We start from the raw sequence: 16,189 nt of genomic DNA, 5'->3' as shown, positions 1-16,189 counted from the left end.
TAAGTCGTAATCAAACCCATGGCTTAATAAGTGAATAAATTCCTTGGGACAGGCAATATCTGCAATTTAATAAACATTCTCCAAAACTAACATTTAATGATACAAATCTACAAAAGCTTTCATTTGTGGACTCCGAAATTTCTCCCTGGCAACATGAACTCATGAGCTGTGCTTGTGCTAGAAACACATAGGAATGAGCGAGTGGAGCATCCACAAAGCTTTTGTTCTTCCACAAGCTGCGAGACATGAGTGGTGTATTAGAGTATAATGTACTAGAGGCATGACATGATGTGGATAGCTGTAAGAAATTGGGTGTTTTTTTTGTGAAGCTAATTCTTGTTTTCTTACTTACAGCTGCACAGAAGAGGCAGACTTGATTCAAATGGTTTCATATAAGCGGTAGTGCCTTCTTTTTTAACTGCCTTCCACAACACAGTGGTGACGGGTTATTAACCAGCTCAGTAACAATTAGAAATGATCAAAAGCTAATCACGCAGAATAAGCATTAAAAGAACTGTGAAAGAAGTCAGTGAAAAAGTGCTGTTCATGGATCATCATCAATCTAGTCTTAAAATGTCTTAATTTTGTATCCATATATTAATCTGCTGGTGTGAGCATCCTCATCTTTAGGTTTGAACACCTTTCTGCTGTAAAAGCTTAATAAGCAAAAATACAGAATATTTCTTAGCATAATAGTTTAGCGCTTACTTTTTCTTTATTTACCTTGATTTGAATTAATCAAGAAAGACAAGCATAATGGCTTTTGCTGTAGTGATGGCACACTTATCATCACGATTAAATTATTCTCACTATATATCCAAGCTTTGGTGTTTGAAAAAATCCACGTGATCCCAAACACACTACTGTTTTGTATCCTCTTTGCCACTTACCCGCTTCCAGAACTCGTTGGTGACGTTGCGGCCGCAGTCCTGATAGTGTTCCTGGCAGCATCGGTCAGGCACCACCTTCTCTTTCAGAGCCTCATGCCAGTCTGTAAACCCAGTCACGCCACAACACTTCCACTGTGCGATGCCGAGAAGATAACAAAGTGACAAATTGACAAAGTCAATATTACACAGCTGATGAAAAAGAGAAGAAAATAGCCAGAAAGCCTGCCTGCAGTTCTCCAATATTCCTTCTGTCTTACCCAGCAATTTCTCACTTCATCTAGACTCTTTTAGATTCTTGCTAAAAAAAAAAAAATCATGATTCAACTGTTGTCAGATGCTGCCAGTGGCTTGTTGTTGGTCTTTTGAAATTCAAATGTACAGAACCCTTTCTTGCTTTTAGGTGCCTTTACTGAAATCTCTACTCCAAACTATTTGTCAAAAAAACCCCAAAAACAAACAAACACAATTGACAAACTCTGCTTGGAGACAATGTACTGATGCTACAGATCAGAAGTGCAATGTGTATGTGTACCTCAGCTTGGATGATATTCCAGGCGTTCTTCAGGCCGACATTGTTTTCTGAGTAGTACAGAGACAGGCCATCTTTCAGATCCTGCTTTGCATTCTTGCTGACCTAAAACAGCAACAAAGCCAGAAATAAACATCCATCATTCATCTAAAAGTTAGCACTAGGAAAAAAAACACAGCAGACAGATACAGCATAGATTTGGATAGAGATGCATAACGCATTTATAAAATATTTGGCTCTAAGTGGTGCATTTCTAGCCCACTACAGTATATATAATTTATGCCATTAAATTATCAGGTGATGATTTGGCACAGTGAGCACATAGATATGAAATGAGCTATAAAAGTGGTACAATTTGGTACAATTCTTCTTACTGGCTGCTGTGCCCGGACTGTGTTAAATACAATTCTCATCAGTGGGTTTATTATGTAACTATGAAACTGCCATTGGGTATCAAATGCAAAAACCTATTTGTTCATGTTAATATCACCATTAATCAGAGGCATTACCAATAGGTTCTACTAGAAAAATTAAGCTACAAATGCACCTGAACCAAAAAAAAAAAAAACAATCATGATGCAAAAACGAGTTACTGATGAATTACGGTGTTGCTGGTATGATGCAGAAAGCCAACAATAATAGTCAATAGTAATGATAAAAGACAAGGAGGGCTCTCGAAAGAGGCACAACGCTGTTTATGAGAAGATATTTTGGTGTTTGTATGCTGTGTGTTGGATCCATATGAACCCTGCAGGCTTTATCAAACTTGATTCTGCTGAGAGGTGAGAGAAAAATGAGAGGAGGAGACACAGTAACAATCTCATCCACCAAAAGACCTCAAAACCTCTGACAATTCTTATTCTCATTATACAGAGACAGTATTAGAACAAAACAGAATACACACTCTCTCTCTCTCTCTCTCTCTCTCTCTCTCTCTCTCTCTCTCTCTCTCTCTCACTTTGCTCATATTTGACAGAGAACACTGTAACTGCACTCATAGCAGATCTGAATAGTGCTACTGGCCTAAAATACATGATAATGGCTTCTGCTTCACAACTGAACAGAAGCGACCCAATTACCCCAGCGTGCACTGCACAATCACTCTGCTCTAATACGGCCTATTTACAATTAGCCTGGAGCCATGAAGATTATACTTATACTATCATATCTGTGAAAAACACGCTGCGACTGAGCTGTGTATTGTAAACTAAAGTGAAGGCAGAGATATGCAATTATATCACATTGCTGCTGAGTTCTCAATTCCAATGAAAAGGTATGGCTTCATTTTCTACAACAGCTCTGTTTAGACAGTAGTGTTCAATGCCTGGAACAGTATATATTAAAGCACTTGATTAAGTGTGTATTTATAGCACCTTATGCAGGAATGTCTACATAAACATATGTGTAGCAAAAAATCATGACTGTCAACATATGAAGTGTATTAATGGAGAGAGAAAAGAAAGAAAGAAAGAAAGAAAGAAAGAAAGAAAGAAAGAAAGAAAGAAAGAAAGAAAGAAAGAAAGAAAGAAAGAAAGAAAGAAAGAAAGAAGTTGCATTACACATTTCAGCACAGTGAAATTCTTTATCACATATCCAATGTTACAGTGCCCCTGGAGCACAGAGGGTTGGTGACTGCATTGTGTTTCACTGCAGTGTTGCCATGGTGTTCCCCTGCAGTGTTGGCACATTTGGGTCCACTGAACTGTAGGCCTGGTGTTTCACTGCCTGGTGTTTTACTGCACTGTTGACATTGGGGTCTACTGCATTGTTGGCATGGGTTCCACTGCACTAGGGATGGCCGGATGCCTATTTCTCTAGTTCCTTCATCAGGGGGCATAATGCATCTCCTTTAGTTAGAGTTCAATTTATAGACAAACAAATGCAGTGATCATTAGTTTATTTTATTTAAGTTTATTTTAGTTTATGCATTGATGCATTGAGTTTATTAGCTTGACCTCTGGTGATGTTTAAACAAACTGAACTCGAGCACACACTCCAAATAAAGTACAGACAAATGTGTGGGCTGCTTGTGATTGTTGCATGTTTGCTTTGTGTTCATTTCTCATGTTAAAGTTTGGACACAGACTTGCAGATGTTGGAGATTGCTGAGTAGTGTCTGGACAGTGTGACTGCTTTTATTGCAAGTCAGTTGGGCTCTGTCGGATGCAACGCCTCTGATACTATTTAAAGCTAATGTCAGGTTTGTCACACCTGCCACCTCTACCTAATTTGAAATACCATTAGTCCCTAATTAGAGCATTGATTTTGATCTTGATATGGCAGGAGTGAAAATGGAGTACTCGGTAAAAGTAGGAACTACTGATTAGGATTTAAATTTTAAAAATCTTACATACAATATACACTACATGGGCAAAAGTATTGTGTCACATGACTTTTCTGGCTATATGTGGTTCTTCCCCCAACTTTTACCACAAAGTTAAACTTATCCCTTTACTCAAACTAGGAGACCCAAACCTGTTCTAGCATGTCTATGTCTATGTGCACAAAAGAAGCTTTGTGAACATTATGCTAACATGGGCTGAAGTAGAAGATCTAAAGTGCCTTCTCACCCTACAGTACCTGACTTTACTAACACCCTTGTGGCTGAATGAGCACAAATCTCCACACACACTCCAAAATCTAGTGGAACATCAGACAACCCGAGTGGAGGTTATTATGAAGCCAATAAGGAACAAAATGTGGAATTAATTGTTCAAAAAAACACACATGAACCTTTTGTCAATATAGTCTGTTACCTACAGTATGTAGCATATTACTACAGTATTAGCATCTTGAAAACTATTATCTTGGTTTCATTTGTGTCTGAAAGTATCTATATTCAGTGCTAGGAGTCAAAGTATGTGATTTTTAATGCGTATAACAAAAACATAATTTTTAGATGGAAATGAGAACCTTTGAAAAGCATTACTCAAACAGCTGGCCAAACAAAAGAAACAGAAAATGCATGAATAATATACATGAATGAATAATTAAAAATTAGAACAATAAGGCAATGCACTAGAATCCAATTAGCTAAAATAGCCACACAGTAGAACTGATGCACAAATCTGTACAGGCAATTAGCATTTCGGAATGAATCTATTTGTGTGAAAACAAAACACCAAACATAAAAGAAACCAAGAATAGACTTAAGCATTCAGACCAAATGAGAAAATACCGTATTGCTTGCAATGGGATTTGAAAACAACTTTGATTTAATTTCCTCTACTTTTCATATTCTTTTCCCCAAAGTGCCTCTTCCAAAATATATACTTGGCTTGCATCTCGATTGTGGTGCTGGACTATATTTTCCACTCTAACATGGCAATACCAGCAATGTTTTCCTACTGAGACATTGTAAGAAGCTCAAAGGCTCAGACACTTCTCCCCCTATCTGACTACAGCCTACATAATGCATAATCAGCAATACCTTATTCTAATATCATGACTTTGCAGATACTTGATCAGGATCAGGCATATCATTTAATTAGACAACATCGCCGATCTTTTACAGTATTTATTTTCAGTCTGTCCTGACAAACACGGGCACACAGGCAATATGAGATTCCCAGGAGGGCACAAGCAGTAATATCACAGAATCCTTTCTGAATTAAAAATACATGAAATCTGCACAGATCACTGACCAATGGCATGGTGCACTGAATCTACAAAGCTGTACACTAAAACAAAATATGTTGCTTATGACTCTGCTCTTATTAATGGTATGATATCCATTACTGAGGTAGCCACATAATTTTATGCGCACATGCACTATACCCGAGCCTGCTGCATGCTACGAAATTAAACTGCTTTTTTAGAAATTAAAGGTTCACCGTTAGTGTCTAAACAGGGTTGTTAACCCACACATTACCCCAAAGCCCTACTGGTCTAACAGCTGAAAGAGAACTGCACAGGTAATACGACACATCTGTCTGTAAGCCAGTGGCAGAAAGCGCTACCCTAGCATGTTTCCCATAAAAACAGCTAATATGGCTTCATTTGGCCAGGGTGCAGTGCCACGCATGCTGGAAAGAGGTCAGAGGCATGAAGATGGATGCTCTAATCTGGTGCCTGGCCTCCACCATCTGCTGCAATCAGATGGCAGGTCACCACAGGGTCACGTTTGCATGTGTGTGTGTGTGTGTGGGGGGGTGTAATATCTCACTGTAATCCACAGAGAGTGTGTTTAGTAAGTGTCAGGGCCAACTGCACCTGTGACTTCACCTCGCTATCAAACACAGCCATGACACCATAAACAGATGGGACACTAATTGTCAGTCATCTTGTTGTCTCTAGCTCTTTTAACAGTCCAGATAGGTTGTAATTACTAAAGCAAAGCAGCCCTAATTAAACAATCAGCCCTTTTTATTCTGAAAGTGTGAGGCATGGCGTCAATTGTTTCTATTAATGGCATTTTATATGCTGCCATTTAGGCTTCATCTCAGCCATGGTTATAAATGGCTCGCGATTTAGATGTCAAATGGTAGGACAAATAAGAATTATGGCTCTGGTAGAGAAACAAATGCATTCACAAATCCTTCCTGTATGTCTTATTTTTCTTTAATACTGTGTGACCCCCTCCGGGCACATATATTTTTTTAGCCAAATTATGACATCATATCACAGACTGACATCAGCAGTAAGGCATTAAAGGTGTTAGCAGGAATGCAGCTTAGAGACATTAAAAGCTAATAATGAGAAAGACACATGGCTGTAATGCTACTTTCATTTCAAAATATGGACATAATATGCACTAAGGCTTTATGGCTAAAGCAACACACACACTGAAATAAATACACACTTTATTAGGAACACTATTCTAATACTGGATCAGCAAAAAAAAAAAAAAACATCCCTATACCATTACACCACCTTCACCTTCTTGGACTGTTGACACAAGGCAGGATGTGTCTATGGATTCACGCTGCTGGCACCTAAATACCATTTGTGTTCCTCAGCAAAAAAATAAGATTGATCAGACCAGGCCATGCCAGTCTTCAACTGTCCAGCTTTTGGTGAGCCTGTGATTTCCGTTCTTGGCTGATAGAAGTGGAACCTGATGTGCTCTTGTAGCCCTTCCGCTTCAGTGTGATTCATTTCGAGATACTTTTCTCCTCGCTATAATTGCATTGAGTTGTTATCTGAGTTACTGTAGTCTTGCTGTCAGATTGGACCGGTCTGGACATGCTCCGTTGACCTCTCTCATCATCAAGGTATTTCGGTTTGCAGAACTGCCACTCAATAGAAGGTTTTTTTTTCTTTATTGCGCCATTTTGAGTAAACTCAAGAGACTGCTGTCTGTAAAAATCCCCAAGAGATCAGCAGTTTTACACACGGTCAAAACCAGCCCATCTGGCACAAACAAACATGCCATCACTAATATCAAATTCGTCCTCATTCTGATGGTTAATGTGAACTTTACCCAAAACTTTCGCTGCGAATCTGTATGACATGCTTTATACTGCTGCCACATGATTGGCTGGTTACAAAGTTGCATAATTTTCTCCTAAAAAAATCTTTGTCAGTGTAGTTAAAAAGTTAAAGAAACAACTTTTAGGCCACAAAGAGACAAAACATCTACCTGCAATATTTAACAGATAGAGAAGAGGCAGAAAAGAGAAGATAGAGAAGAGGCAGAGGAACACAGTGACAAAAGAAACAGTTGTGTTCATTCATTAAGAATGTAATTTCTTGATATATAGACATTTATGTTTGCCAATATCAAAAAAAAGCAGAGGGTTTAAATTTTTTGATTACTTATGTTAAAGCAATATATGAATATACTGTAGTTCCTATCTTATTTGCTTGCACAGAGCTCTGGCTAATCAGAACGATGATAAAAATCACATTCAACGTTCACAAAGAGGCTGACTCAATCACTATACACTACAAGCAGCCATGCTATAAAGTCTTTTATCTACCTCCTGATGAAAAAATGTCTGTAGAAGCTATAAAGTTCCTAGTGACCTATAAGCAGAGATAAGGCTACAGGGAATACAGTATTTCCCTCTGACAGAGCATGCCTCTGAGACAAACACAACCCAATCTCTTAATACATTGTGGGTAAGTGAATTACTTTAGCCCAGGTTAGTGGGGTGACTGAACAATAACCTCCCAGAAGGTCTTTAGCAGATCCAACACTTTCCCTGAGTTTTACAGCGTGTGAGAAAAAAATAAAAAAGTTTAGATAATATGGTCTTTAAAAAAAAAAAAAACAGCCTGAGAGAGGCTGGTGCACTTCAGAGGACTGCATTTTGAGCATATGTTGTATGACACTTGCTTCTTCATCCAGACACTAATCCTCCAGCGATCCTAATGTCAAGAGGTTAGTATGTGCTGCCCTTTAAATTCCAGCTCATGTATGCAATGTCATTAGAGTGCTAAGAAAAATCCACATGAAGCTGCACCTGTAGGCTCTAAGAGACCATTTTAGTCCAATACCTCAGCAGCAACTGGCCGAGATTAGGTTGCAATGTATAGGTGATCTTCAACCATTGCAAATAAATTTGGGCATGAAAGTTCCTCAAGGTTTGCAACCTCACAAATGAAGAACAGATAACGTCGGAAATCTCTACGGACAACTGGAGCAACAGACTGAGCGACACTAATCTCTACACACTCTGACAAATTGTGAGTGTTTTTATGTGCAAGACTGTGGACTTGACTGTATTGGATTTCAGTATAAGATCTTACCTTATCGGAGAATGTGAAGAAAAGGATGAGCAGAATCAGCTCGGCCAACAAAATAATCAGCAAGACAATGAAGAACTGCAAGTAGGAAAAAAAGACAGATGTATCATTAAGTTGGAGAGAAACAAGTGAAGGGCAGTTCAAAAAGTTATATTCAAATGAATCATCCATTAAACACACACACTGACTTCCCCTCACTCTCTTGCTGCTAAATATTTACGAAGTCTTCTACACAAGATGAGGCTTCTAGGGAGTAAGTATTAACTCGGCGAGTTGATTCACTTCTTATTCATCATTCTGCTGATTGTAGCTGGTCGAGGGCATGCGAGCAGCAGCTTTAGCGCAGCTGGACGCCTGTAAAATGTTTGTTTACTGCATTTTTGCACTGACAGGTTAAGTTGATTGGTTTATCCCCATTTCATAGATACTATTGAAAAAACAAAAAAGCTTATTTACCTGTGTGTCTACTATGTAATGGAGAAAATAAACAGCATTGTTGTGTCACTTTTATGTTTTCATTTCCGTCACATGTAAAATAGATGCTGGAACGAATCTGGGGATGTGAATTTCATTTCATTCCAGGAGAGGAAGCACAGAAATGCATTCGACTCATCTCCAGCTCTAGGTTCAATCTTTCATGTCGAAATCTATCTATTCGTCCCCTGAAGCCTACGTGACTGCACAGTGACACACCAGTTTAATTTTTTTCACTCATTGTCCATTCTATCATTGTCCATTTTCCTAAGGTCTCAGTATTAATATCACAAGTAAATGATGTTCAAAAAGAGCGTCATAGTTTTAGTGATCATGGCTACAGTTTGGATAGGAATATAAAATACAAGTAAAATTATACATAATCACACATGTGAGACTTAACTGTTTTTCAGGATATTATTTATTTATTTTTATCCCATCTTTTTTCTGCCAGTCACATTTAGTCTGTTGGTAAAAGAGCACCACAGGACCTGTACTTAATGCATTATTTGATAGTGATACTGTCGTGGTGCTTTTTAGTAGCTTTAGTAGCTTTTTTTGCATATCTGTACTTTACTGAAGTGTTTCCCTTTGGGGGGGCCTTTACTTTAACTTCAATACTTTTCAAAGCCAGATATCTTACTTTTTATAAAAACTTATCTAGTCAAGCATGCAGCAGGCCACCAATCAGTGTCAAGCACACGCTCTGTTTTGAACAAGCTTCGATTGGTGGTATCTACAAACCCGATTCCAGCTTTCCAGTTTTCTAAAAAGTCTTCAAATTTTGATCCGTCTGAACACAGAACAGTTTTCCACTTTGCCACAGTTCATTTTAAATGAGCCTTGGCCCAGAGAAAACGCCTGCGCTTCTGGATCATGTTTAGATATGGCTACTTTTTTGACCTACAGAGTTTTAGCTGGCAATGGCGAATGGCACGGTGGATTGTGTTCACCGGCAATGTTTTCTGGAAGTATTCCTGAGCCCATGTTTTGATTTCCATTACAGTAGCATTCCTGTATGTGATGCAGTGCCGTCTAAGGGCCCGAAGATGACGAGCATCCAGTATGGTTTTCCGGCCTTGAACCTTACGCACAGAGATTGTTCCAGATTCTCTGAATCTTTGGATAATATTATGTACTGTAGATGATGATAACTTCAAACTCTTCGCAAGTTTTCTTTGAGAAACTCCTTTCTGATATTGATCCATTATTTTTTGCCGCAGCATTAGGGCGAAACAGCTCTTTTTATACCCAATCATGTTGCCAATTGACCTAATAAGTTGCAAATTGGTCCTCCAGCTGTTCCTTATATGTACATTTAACATTTCCAGCCTCTTATTGCTACCTGTCCCAACTTTTTTGGAATGTGTAGCTCTCATTAAATCCAAAATGAGCCAATACAAATCTCATGACATTGGCATGACATTTCAAAATGTCTCACTTTCAACATTTGATATTTTATCTATATTATATTGTGAATAAAATTTTAGCAAAAAAAATGTAATTACATTTTAAATAAAATAAAAGTTTAATAGATTTGTAAATGATTGCATTCCTTTTTTATTCACAATTTGTACAGTGTCCCAACTTTTTTGGATTTTGGTATTTGCACAAACATATAGTTCAGGATGTTTATATCTAATTAATCAATTTAATTGCAGCATACTTAAATTATTGACACTACTTTTTAATTTGGTTTATTTTCTTTTCCTTCATTAAAAAGATGTTTGTGAATTGTGAAAAGAACATTGTTTTGAACAATTGGAGACATTTTATCCGTTAACGTGCAAGATTTCGAGCTACCGTGGGGCCGTCACAATTGCACTTGAACTCCTGCGAGGAGAGTTCTACGGCTTTTTAGTTGTCTGTTTATTGCTCAAGGTGGATTTCTTACTCGTTAGCAGGGACACTGTTCAGTTTTACCCCTGCAAGTGTGACCCATAGCTTCCACAAAGTTCTTCCAGAGCAACAGACAGTGTGACAGGATGACCACAGTTTAGTAAATCTGGTGAGTAAAACCAGATTTTACTCAAAATATTATGTACATGCACATTTTAGTTGACAAAACAGCATTAAATAACTGGCATGATAAAGTCATCTTGTTAATCTGTTTCTTTTTTTGTTAGGATGTCATTAACATGGACTTAAATGAATAAATCTCAGTAGGAATCCTTTAGTTTGAGCCAAAAAGTCCACAACTAAACCCTTTCTGACTGGGCATCATTTTGGAAGGGAATTCAGTGATGGAACAACCTGCCCTGTAATAGAACTATTCAAAATGTTTGGAAAAACAACTTTCATTTTGTCCAGCAGGTATTTCTTTTTGCCTTGGAAAGATTGACTCTTTTTTTTTTAAGGCGTAAAAAAAAAAAAAAAAATTGGCAAAATTGTTTCTTCACTCGTTATAGTCACTCGTTGTATTTTGAAATGAAAAGTTAAATGGAAATAACATAAAATATATTTTTTTGTTGTTTGTTTGCTTTTGTATACAATTTAATGTAAGTAAAAGGTAAAGTTGAGTAATTTGACAGAACAAGATACTTAAAAGCATTTAGTCTATTCAACTGAAAATATTTTTACGTTATGTTCACTCGTGAAACTCAAGTTTATCAAGTAAACATTACTTTTTTTTTTTTTTAGGGCAATCAGTTTCCTCCAATTTTGTGAATCAACTTAACATATCCAGGTTTAGAGTGTGGTTTGTGTACTTTGTCCACCACTGGTTATTGTATATCTACAAATATGATAAAATGGTTAATAAATGTATGCACAAGATAAGTATCCCTAATAAGCAGGCTGCTCAAAAGGTCAGCTAATTCAAATTTACATCAGCTGCCCTTGGTAAGTACGTATAATCCCACTGGCTTCACTACTGAGAAAAAGGTATTCAAATATAAAATATATGCTGTGGAAGAGTCTCTCACTTCTAACAGGCACTGCCATGATTCATATAGCAAAGCCCTAAAATGCTCCTTCTGTTCAATTTTCAGTGTTTAAGGAGTTCAGTATTTATATGTAATCAGGTTTAAGCTCCCCACTACCCATTAAAAATTCAGATAATTAAAAAAGTACTCAGACATGATTGAAGGTCAAGGTTTGTCTTGTGATACAACATTATCTTGACCAATTTATTCAGCCTTGTAAATCATATAAAAGGCCCTGTATGTGACAAGCTCTCCATATTAAACTGTGACCAGGGCTATCAAAAAGAGATAATAGTGTTGTACTCAGTAAAATGTGAGAAAGGGCAAAAGCGAGAAGAAGAGAAAATAATACATTGTATGACTGAGTGAGTAACAAAAAAAGTGCTAAGAAACCAGCTAGCAAACACTTGCTGCCAGATTCCATAGGCAAGAGTAGAACATATAAGATTTGATGGACAATATTAGATATGAGATTACTCAATGTTTTTTTTTTTATCTCCTAGAGGCCTCTAGAGTTTCAAAATAAACACTGAATCATAACAGACCTGAAGCAAATAGTCTTCAAAAATGTATTGATGCACCAAAGAAGAACTTAAGGGTGTAACACAATGGCAATATCGGTATCTGTTCAGTGTCGGTATCTTTTAAGTGTCCTTAAAATATCTGTATCAGTATTTTGAATTTAACTGTGTTATTATTTATTTGTTTATTTATTTATTGCAAATACAATTTTAACCCCTACACTTCTGCCTCGAGGGAAAAAGAAAAATCATTTTTAAAATCGCACAACACATACAGTTCCTCAACTTCAGCTATGGTTTAAACAAGATACCTTCTGGCAAGCTCTCTATCTAGTGTGACAACAAACACTTTTTTTCCAAATCATAGCAAATATTCAATCAGAGTTACATTAGTTTTGCCGTTTGTCACATTTTAGAAAGGTCACACGATTTTTGCTGGATCCGAATCTACTATGAATAAACATCATTATATCATGATTTCTGGGAAGACTATTCTATTCTATTCTATTCTATTCTATTCTATTCTATTCTATTCTATTCTATTCTATTAACAATTCACAAAAAGATTGGGACAAAACAAAACAAAACAAAAAAAAAATTTATTGTTATTCAAACAACAATATCTGTTCAAACAAAAAAAAACATTCATTTATGTTTACATCCCTAATAAAGACTGACACTCTGCCCAAGTTCCTCCATGTTACATAATAAGTGTATTAGGTCAAAGTGTATAGTGTTGTGTGTATGCGTATGTGCCTGGCTGTGGGTTCAGAGGTTTACTTACACTCAGGAGCAGGCACTTGTTTTCCTTGATGGCACCAAGGCAACCAAGGAAGCCGGTCACCATGACGATGGCACCTATAGCGATGACAAGGTTGGCAGCGGAGAGGGAGGGGAAGGAGGGCGAGAAGGTGGCAAAGCTGCCCTGAGACACTGCCAACCAGATCCCTACACCCAGCAGACCACAGCCACACAACTATATAAAGAGAGAGAGAAAAAGAGAAAACGGGGGGATTAGCATAGAAAAATGTATGTGACTTTTGCAAGACAATGTGACAAATTAACATATAACGGATCCTGAAGCAACACACATTTGCTTCTAGTCTGTTTCTTAAAAATGTAGTCTATCAAAAGACATATCCTTTTACTCAATTGCCCCTGCACAACAGTCCCAGATGAATAATGAAAATGATTTCAGCTCTGCCAAAAGCATTTATAACCTAGGATTCAGTACAGAATGTGTCCCTGTTGCAACTGAGTGCTTTCAGATCCTTTTTCACCTCAGACACACATAATTAAACTTTTGTCGGGTGGTAATAGATTTTCATTTTTTTTTTTTTTTTTTTGTGCTTTCTAGTACCACTGTTCCATATGCACACGTGGACAGGCCCAAAATCTGAGTTTAGTGACAGCACATGTTTGTGTGCAAAAAAGGAAGTCTGCGTATTGTTTATTGGCACAGGTGACTGACAGCTTGAGTTGATCCTAGCCTTGTTTTCTCCATGGATCACATCTAACGCAGACACAGAGAGGGTATGGAGTCGAACAAACCAGTCATGCAGGCAGAAGACGACTGACATTTCTCTGGTTGCTAATAGAACAATATCCAACACAATTGCCTTGTGTAGAGGAAATCCCACACTGCACTGATACACAATCAGGCAACATGGAGTAAATCACATTGTTGCCATGTCTGTCTCAGTTCACTGTTGCTAAGCAGAGCATTACAGTACATTATCGTTAAAACCTAACAAACTCACAGCGTGCTGAGGCTAATCGGCAAGCCCTCACGCCTATTTCCAACTCTTTCAGATGCAATGAATAAGTAATAGCGCCCACATACCGGCTTCCTGAGCACTGTAATTGAGATGGCAGGTTCTGTCCTTTCCATAGCAGTGACTGGTGCACTTAAGCATAAATAGAGCTCTTCATTTGAAGCATGGTGCAAGGAACACATTTAGTCATCATCGATTTGGTAGTCTGTCACTCTTTCTGCTGAGTTAGCCACAGCATTAAAGATGCAAAACCTGTGATTTTCATCACCTGATGCTATGTTTGGTGTATGAGAACTTTATTAAGTTTGGTTGGAAGTGAGAAAAATGGCTTAGCCTTCAATGAACTACGACTTCAGAGTCATTAGCAATTACACAAGACCTCCAGCTCAACCCTTTACGTTTACATTGCTAACATTCATCAGTTCTCAAACTGTTTGACATGCAGAGCACATGCGCTCGCACTCGAATCTGATTGCTTTCTCGTTAAATTCATCCAGAAATGACTGATTGCATAATGTTTGTTTTGTCTCTACCTCTTCTAAACCCTGTACAACTTATAGTGTGCAATCATACAAGATTTTAATTAATTACAAGCCTGGCATCCCTTAGTTTCCTTTTAACAATCAGAACACATCCATCAACATCAGCCAGCTCTTTCGCTAGATCCTTAGATCTGAAACCCAGGGCAATACGCCACATTTGACTTCCAAAGTCTGCTGCCTGATTGAAAAGCTTGCAAGTCTCTGAAGCATTATGAAAGACCGGGGCAGAAGAAGACATGACAGAAAGAGAAAGGCTGCATTAGAAAGTGAAGGTGAGAACGGAAAAAGACAGAATGAGAAGACAGATGGACACAGAAGGACACAGAAGAGAAAGCACAGTGGGACAGAAGATGCAGGACAATGAAAAGAGTAAATAAGTGTAGACATATTGTGTAAATGCTGTATGACACTCGTCCGAGAAGCACCGTGATGGTGCATTAGCAGCATGTTGTGATGGAACCTTCATGGATGCTTTGTTCTTTTCAGATGAGTTTTGCAGGTGGGGGAGTGAAAAAGGGAAGTAAAAAGGGTAGAAAAATAATAATCTTCAAAGTGCTGTGTGCTCAGCTTTTTCTAAACAAGCTTGATACGCTAGTGCAATACTCTTTTCCTTATGTTTATGGTCGTTTAAGTCGCTGTTTTTCTCCTTCTTTAATTGGGTTCTACACAATCAGCTGAGTAAATTGTATCACTGGGAACAGATGATTAAACTAGCTGTAGCAAATAATAAGCAAGACCTTCACACTTTTATGTGCTGGTGAACATCTTATTCCAAGTTTGGTCCCATTTGCTTTAAAAAAATATCCAGCCTGGATATATTTCCCAAAAAGTCTGTGGCTGTAGGGATATGTGGCCATTCACATATGAGGTCAGGCACTCATGGCAGGTGAGAAGATGAGGTATGCAGACAATGTTAAGATCAGGGCTCTGTATAGGCCAGTTGAGTTCTTGCACAACATCATGCTGGAATACGTGAATAATCTGAATACTATAGTTTACATAGTCATTTCTGTGCTTTAGAGTATGTGGCAACAATTTGATAAACCACATACACCACATATGGATGTCATGGTCAGAATACTGTCTACAATGTGTAGAGGTTCACATGTTTTCTAAATACATAACTTTATGACCACCTGCCTAGTATTGTGTTGGTCCCCCTTTTGCTGCCAAAACAGTTCTGACCCGTTGGGCATTAACAGCATTAACTTCTTCAGCAATTTAAGCTACAGTAGCTCATCTGTTGGATCAGACCACACAAGACAGCCTTGTCTCCCCACGTGCCAATGACCCTGTCCCTGGTTCACCACTGTTCCTTCCTTGGCCCACTTTTAATAGATACTGACCACTGAAGACCGGGAACATCCAACAGGAGCTGCAGTTTTGTAGATGCTCTGACCCAGTCATCTAGAAACTACAATTTAGCCCTTAACAAACTCGTTCAAATCCCTAGGCTTGCCCATTTTTCCTGCTTCTAACACTTCAACTTTGAGGACATAATATTCACTTGCTGCCTAATGTATCCCACCCATTCACAGGTGCCATGATAAAGAGATAATCCGTGTTCTTTTATCATTATTATTTATAATGTTATAATGTCAAAATTTTATGACTGATCTGTGTATTTGTATGGGTTTCTTCTGGTGCTCTAGTTTCATACTTTCTCGCAGAAAAACAAGCAGGTAAGTGAACTGATAATGTCTATAAGTATGAATGAAAACGCATCCAGGGTATATCCCTGTAACTTTCTGCCGGTGGTCCAGCTACACCATACTCCTGATCTGGATAAAATGGATTCAAATAATTTTGAAGATGGCTGTGTATACAGATAAACCCATGTAAAC

General features: G+C 38.0%; 1 protein-coding gene across 5 annotated transcripts in view; it reads right to left on the bottom strand.

Moving 5' to 3' along the window:
- The window catches only part of tspan9a (tetraspanin 9a), a 217,080-nt gene that overhangs the window by 9,379 nt on the left and 191,512 nt on the right, over window positions 1-16,189 (bottom strand). For all 5 annotated transcript variants that reach the window (XM_046864445.1, XM_046864446.1, XM_046864447.1 and 2 more), the window contains 4 exons: window positions 12,813-13,004; window positions 8,113-8,187; window positions 1,423-1,524; window positions 891-1,022 (listed from right to left, as the gene is read on the bottom strand). In XM_046864445.1, coding sequence (XP_046720401.1) covers window positions 891-1,022; window positions 1,423-1,524; window positions 8,113-8,187; window positions 12,813-13,004 — 501 coding nt within the window. The remainder of the gene's footprint in view (window positions 1-890; window positions 1,023-1,422; window positions 1,525-8,112; window positions 8,188-12,812; window positions 13,005-16,189) is intronic.

Source organism: Silurus meridionalis, chromosome 13 (genome assembly GCF_014805685.1).
Source record: "Silurus meridionalis isolate SWU-2019-XX chromosome 13, ASM1480568v1, whole genome shotgun sequence".
Lineage (NCBI taxonomy): Eukaryota > Metazoa > Chordata > Actinopteri > Siluriformes > Siluridae > Silurus > Silurus meridionalis.
This window is presented reverse-complemented; position numbering and strand designations above follow the sequence as displayed.